Source organism: Erigeron canadensis, unplaced genomic scaffold (genome assembly GCF_010389155.1).
Source record: "Erigeron canadensis isolate Cc75 unplaced genomic scaffold, C_canadensis_v1 Conyza_canadensis_unscaffolded:125, whole genome shotgun sequence".
NCBI lineage: Eukaryota > Viridiplantae > Streptophyta > Magnoliopsida > Asterales > Asteraceae > Erigeron > Erigeron canadensis.
In genome coordinates this window covers 53,276-59,757 of record NW_025215521.1, presented here as the reverse complement: position 1 = coordinate 59,757, position 6,482 = coordinate 53,276, and the positions used below count along the sequence as shown (strand labels likewise).

The following is a 6,482-nucleotide window of genomic DNA, read 5'->3' as shown; positions in this document are numbered from 1 at the left end:
TTCAAAGAAAAAAAAATACCAAAGCTCCAAATGTGCAAAAATAACGACAGGGACCACTCATGCAATTATTTATTGTTTCATATTGTTTAAAAAAATCAATATTCTTTTTTGATAATGTTTGAGTAGCTTGAGTTTTTGGTTTTAAAATAAAACTTCATCCAAAATTTTTGATAGATCATATAAGTTGTAAAACCATAAGCCACTTGAATCAAGTTTCTGAAAATTACTTATAAGTTATAACCTTATGAAAAGATAATTACCACATAAATACCCCATAATAACTAATTATATTTCACTTTTCAAACTAGCTAATAATACGGAGTATATGTCAGTCCACTTTGAATGTATGCAGATATATAATCTACTAAACCTGGTCATCCGAACCCCCTATGAGACACGAATGTATGCAGATGTCACACACGACTACTAGCTTAATTTAGTATCAAGACATTCATCACCCATGCCAAATGAATACTAGAAGATAGACGTACTAGTGCTGTTTTAGATAACACGAGTACCAGAATACTAATCCAAACATTCTCTAAAGTACAAAGTAATGCCAACCAACTGAAATTAGAGCTTCTGTCTTCCAAATGATTTGGCCAAAAACAAAGCTCACCATATCTCCAATACATATCATGCTTCTACAATCCAACTGATCATGCGAAATGATCACTACATTCGTGTTTTATGCCATCTACAACTTATAGAGAGACGGGTCGAGGAACAAGAGCAACAATTGAGAAATTTTACTCCTATCTTAATGAAACCACTATACAACCGCTAAGCAACTCTCTCTAAACCAAACATGATAAAATTCAATTCATCATTATACAATTGACATTAGGTGAACAACCTGTATAATAGTTGTATATGTAATCTTCAAGATTCACCAAATTGCCTATCCTGGATGATTTGTCCAAGGTTTGTGTACAGTGCACGTTGCTCCTCGTAAGAGAGATTCATTACAATCTAAAATATTCCAACACAATATCAACATTTGAACTTCTTTTCTCTACGGAGTATCAGTTTCCTAAAAAATAACTAAAGCAGTGGCTTTAGCGTACCTGGTCGAAAATCATCCCAACTGATACACTTTGAGCTACAATAAACGACTGATGGTAGATGTATGCAAAAACAGCCATCACCATCTGCAAAAGTCGAAACAAATAAATGCTGGAAAGAAGCTACACATTAAAAATTGAACATCTGTTCATTTATCAAAACAAAGATGCCCCATTGACAAATTTACAAATTTTCACGGAAGGTGATACTAACGCCATGGAGTTCATATATGGATTCAATCATGTATGATGCAAGTAGACAAACTTTTCAATAAGCCAAATACGGGGTAACAGATTACTTTTACATACATTCAATTAGGGATGAGCGAAATAGCAAAACCGAACCGGTACCAAAAATCGATAGCAATGGGGATTCGGTTTTGGTTCTTGATTTGGAACAAGTTCGGTATCGGTACCATTCGGTCCGGTATGGGGAAACTGAATATGAATACCGATTTGCTTTGAAAGCATCTAAATTTTCTTACCTGTACTAGTTTTATTTATTTATATATTTATATACTACTACATCTCTTTAAAAGCATACCGCTACATGACATATAATACTATTTATTGATTTGACGCACTCGTGAATTATGTGTTAACTGTTAAATTTTCCGCTCCTCATTATTGCATTCATTTATTTAAATATAGCATTCATATGTGAAGTTAATTAGCGTATCAAACTACAAAATCTTGTTATTTCTCATTGTAACTGTACTCTCTTAAAATCACTAGCATCTTGCTAGTCGATTTCGTTTAAATAAATCATATTTTCCGTTCTAAAAAAAAAGCAAAACCAATTGAATAATATACTCTTATTTTAGTCCAGAAGGTAAATATAAGAACAAAGAAATTAATGTTTTTTCCATCAATCTTTTGTTGTATTGAACGCTGCTCAGAATACGTAAAACCCAAAAATTTGCATCGTTTGAATTTTTTTTATGGTACTATCCATTTCATTGTGCATCAAAGTGGTAGAACAATCGATTAAACTTAGAAATTGTAATAAGTCGGCCTTGATCGGTACAAAACCGACAAACCAAGACCGGTCCTGTACCCATATAATAGGTACGGTATTTGGTTCTTAATTGGGATTGCTTTCGGTTTTGGTATTAATCGATTTGGGTTCGGTACGGTTCCGTACCCGAAAACCATCCCTACATTCAGTTATTGGTCATATGTGTTTCATGCCATCAAACGAAGAAAGACAGGTACGACCATTATAGTCCCAAGTCAAAAAACTTTGTATGTATACTGTCAACAAAGGAAATGATGCACACTTTCACCGGATAGATAGTATAAATAGCCCACTCACCTGACAGTCCATTCTGTCTGTCATTCCACCATGCCCAGGGATACTGTCCCCAAAATCCTATAGCAAACAAAAAACAATATATTGAGAACACATATAAATGTGGCATGAATGACAAAGCTAAGGAAATGAACATTGAGCACCTTGATCTTGAAAGCTCTTTTAAAACCACTAGCAAAGAAGCCACCAAATGGTGCAATTATGGAAGCAAAAAGTCCAAGACCCAATGCGTGCCATTGCACAGGCATGATTTCCATCTCTGTCCATAGAAACTGTAAAGGGAAAAGCACAAACACTTTAAACTTAAATACACATGGCAATTTGATACTTAACAACATGTGCATTAAGCTATATGAGAACTGACAACTATTCAAGTTACCCATTCAGGAAGCCATCCGGGTAAGGTAAAATTCTCTGGCGTAAACAGCGAGCCAGGGTCGCATTGAAGCCAACCAGTTGATAGGTCCTGCACCACAATTAACAAAGTTAATGTCACTAAGAAAAAACAGATATATTTCTTAATAGAAAGATGATCTTTAAAGACGATGGAGAACCTTTCTGGGGCATGTTAACCATTGAAATTGACCCATAATATTAGCAAGCTGCAGATGACCCAGAGCACAATACTCGTTACCAAAATGTTGTCATCATATCATATTTCAGGGCAAAACGATATAGTAAATGTATATGGTTGGAATCAGTTGGAAAATACAAAAATTTTGCTGAATTTGTTTATCTGTTATTAATTAACATAAGCATAAATTGAGTCTATAAGAACTTACAGTTATATGTAATTGAATAACTTTCTATATTTCCAAGAATGTCTAAAAGTCAATTTATCCAAAAGACCACTTTAAGGTGGATGTCGCAAGTTCAAATAAGAGTCTACTCACCATGAAGGCTGATATAATTGTTGTAACTGATGCTCCGATAAACCCCTCCCATGTCTTCTTTGGGGATAACTTGATCAATGGTGTTTTTCCAAAAAAGAAGCCAAAGAAATAGGCAGCAATATCATTGATGACGATCAGTGATGCAGGAAGAAGGAACCTGCATTACAATAGCATTCAATCTTTTTTAGAAAAATAAAAGAGGATTTACAAACAGCAATATCCATAGATACCTCAATACTATTGTGATACCATTTGAGTTTCTATAAGGAACTTAAGCCAACCTAGTACTATTATAAGAGTATATCTGGAACAATTAATTTGAGCAAGAAATAGTTAAACAACACTAGAGTTGCTAAGCGTAGAACATTTTTTTGTTAGATTAATCTAAGGAGCATAAGGGAAACCGCTAGTTATATTACCAGAAAATCCCTTCAAATATATTGGCTACTGTGAAAGAGGATTGCATGAAAACCACAATAAGAATCATATGTGTCCATGCGTATTGGCCAAACTGATACTTGTACATCTTCTTCTTTAGTGATAGAATGAACCACACAAAACCTAAATCAACAGAATACAGACATAGAGTTGAAATGTTGAATCATTACCCATATGGTGCCCAAAGTTCAGACTACTTTTTTGTCAAGTTTTAAAGATGATAAATATAGAAATTCACCAACCTGCTATATACAAGAAATAACAGGTCACCATATGATATTTGATAAGGTTTCCAACAATTTTATACAGAAACTTGTCTGTTGTGACAGTATTGACAAGTCTCTGACTAAGAATGCGGCCATATACAAATAGCATTGCTGTGAAGAAGAAATGCCTGAAATGGACACATACAAACAACATCAAAATACTTCCCCCCAGCGAGTAAACAATGTGTTGTGTAACAGAGCAAGTAAATGTATTTATTAGAGCAGTTGCGTCCAATTTGTTTAATAGAAATGTTGGTATAGATATAAGGAGCAAACAATCTCGAGTCAAGAACACCTCAGTCATCAGCCTACTATGGTAGAATAACATTTCTTACCAATTTAAATGCCTAAATCCAGGGAGTTGTTTGTCTTCATTTGCTTTTCTAAGTAGACCAAACAGCTCTTTTGCCATGAAAATTTGTATAATGACAACCATGGCCCATATATAGAGATGCCCCATGTAGACAACAAATATGAATCCGCCAATCATCCAAAAACTAGAATAAGCACGTATTAGCATTGACCTATATTTATTTTGATCATTTACCAGCAAATGTTTTCCATTTGTTTGTCCTGCATCTGCTGGAACCTGATAAATAACAAATGAAAAGCTCAAGTAACTAAAACATCACCTATTTTGACAGTAGAACCATTTACATATGTCAAGCAGTCAAAACCAAACTATGATCTCAATTGTACATAGAATAAAGAGATGATCAACCTTGATTTTAACAATTTTCAGATATTGTATTTTTATGTGGCGAGAGCTAACAATAGAGTTAGAGAAACAAGTAGCACCTTACAAATAGGATAAGAAGACCATATCACAGTCTCTCCCTTGCACTTTGCAAAGAGTATGTTTTCTGTTTCCATGTACATAGGTTTTGTATGAATTTCAAAGACATTAGCTACAACTTTCAACATGGAGGGATTCAGAGTACAACAGCAACGACAATACCCAATCCTAAAAGAGTGTTTGTAACTCTAAATCTAAAAAGGGAAACAAATAAGTACTCTAAAGTATAGGTCGCGTATAGGCATAAAGGCTTCTAACCCTCAGAGTAGAAGACTACCTGTAGTCTATACGCATCTATTCTAATTCTAGTACTCTCAGTTATCTCTGTCAGGGGTCATGTCCTGGGACAAGCAAAGCTTACTCAGGTCAGACTTAAATCTATTATCCCATCTAAGTTTTGTTCTACCCCTTCTCCTCAAGCCGTCGACATTGATAGAAGATTAAGGGTCTAGTATATAAAAAGAGCATGAAAATGTAAATGCTATCATTAGTCTATTATAGTTAGATGTTACCTCATTTGAACCCTTACGACGTCGAATTCTTCCAGCATGGGTAAGTTGAACACTGTTACCATTCTCCTTTATCATGGTCCCGCCAATACAATGTGTAGTTTATCAACAACAAGCCTAAACAACAGACTCCATTTAAGATCAATGTGTATATAAGAGTCGATACAACACTAGTATTTAAGAGGGGTTTCGAGTTTTAACGAAAACAAAAAAGTGTTCCTTACAACACCAAACTCTCAATAATCATATATACATTTTGATCAACTTCTTTCTTTCAGACTAAGATATGAGCCGTAGCAGGATACAGTAATATATACAGTTAAGTATCAATCAGTAAACTACTACTATATAGTATCTGTTAATAATAGCCAAAACAAAATTTCAATTTACATAATTTTATTTACATGGATGAATGAATAGGACGTTATTCAAATGAAAATCCGATTAGAATAGAATAGGAAACCACAATTAATATTAATATATATATAATCAAACGGAGATAGATAGATAGCCAGCCAGCCAGGGAGGGAAAGGAACCAACCAACAAACCAAGGTGAGGGCAAAGCAAGGGCAGTCAAATCTGGAAGCCCAAATCAAATTAAATCTTCAACCCCCACACAAACACTTTGCACACACAGAAACTCTGAACACCACACATGCCTCTCTCTCTCTATATATCTATATATATATCCCCCCAGACATACATAATAATAAATTGATAATCTTTTTAACATAAATAAATAAATCATCATCATAATACTATATTATAAAATAAGCAGTAATGCGCTGCACCCACGTGTTATTTTCCGGCCATGGCTTTATAATTTAGAGAACGCACACATAACTTGACCACCTTCCTCTCTCTCTTCAACTTAACAAAACAATCGATCCAAAGTGTTTAACTTAACTATCAAAACCTATTTTTAATCCAAAAATAAAAAAAGTTTGGAACAAAAATAGGTTTTTCTTTTGAAAAATTTAACTCAATTTTGTTTAGTTAAAATTAAAAAATAATAATAATAAAAAAATTTATAGACTAGTAAAAGGATGAGCAAAACCAAATTATAAAACAAAAAAGATCGAAAAAACCAACCACATAACCGCCTCATAATGAAACCAAATTTATGGTTCTTATATTTAGGAGAACCAAATTAGTGGTTCGGATTTTGGTTACATATAAAAAACCAAAAAAACCAAACTGAAC

At 33.9% G+C, this 6,482-nt stretch overlaps 1 protein-coding gene across 2 annotated transcripts; it reads right to left on the bottom strand.

Annotated features, from left to right (window-relative positions):
• Window positions 1-597: 597 nt before the first annotated feature.
• Window positions 598-6,165, bottom strand: LOC122584220 (phosphatidate cytidylyltransferase 1-like). Of its 2 annotated transcripts, none has more exons than XM_043756438.1 (12): window positions 6,075-6,165; window positions 5,282-5,395; window positions 4,309-4,562; window positions 3,950-4,101; window positions 3,689-3,830; window positions 3,270-3,426; window positions 2,931-2,978; window positions 2,756-2,842; window positions 2,520-2,648; window positions 2,380-2,436; window positions 1,068-1,151; window positions 598-972 (listed from the first exon to the last, which is right to left on the bottom strand). In XM_043756438.1, exons 2-12 carry the CDS (start codon window positions 5,354-5,356, stop codon window positions 883-885), a joined length of 1,275 nt encoding a protein of 424 aa, XP_043612373.1. In that variant the 5' UTR covers window positions 5,357-5,395; window positions 6,075-6,165; the 3' UTR covers window positions 598-882. The 2 variants fall into 2 exon arrangements, with proteins under 2 accessions (XP_043612373.1, XP_043612371.1); XM_043756436.1 differs by lacking the exon at window positions 6,075-6,165 and adding an exon at window positions 5,820-5,983.
• Window positions 6,166-6,482: the final 317 nt, after the last annotated feature.

Bases quoted from the DNA above. Each gene is read 5' to 3' on its own strand.
- LOC122584220 (XM_043756438.1), bottom strand. From the start codon at position 5,356: ATGATAAAGGAGAATGGTAACAGTGTTCAACTTACCCATGCTGGAAGA. The intron at 3,831-3,949 runs GTTGGTGAATTT...CTGTTGATTTAG, and splicing joins TTATTTCTTGTATATAGCAG to GTTTTGTGTGGTTCATTCTA. The intron at 2,437-2,519 runs GTGCTCAATGTT...TGTTTGCTATAG, and splicing joins AAAGAGCTTTCAAGATCAAG to GATTTTGGGGACAGTATCCC.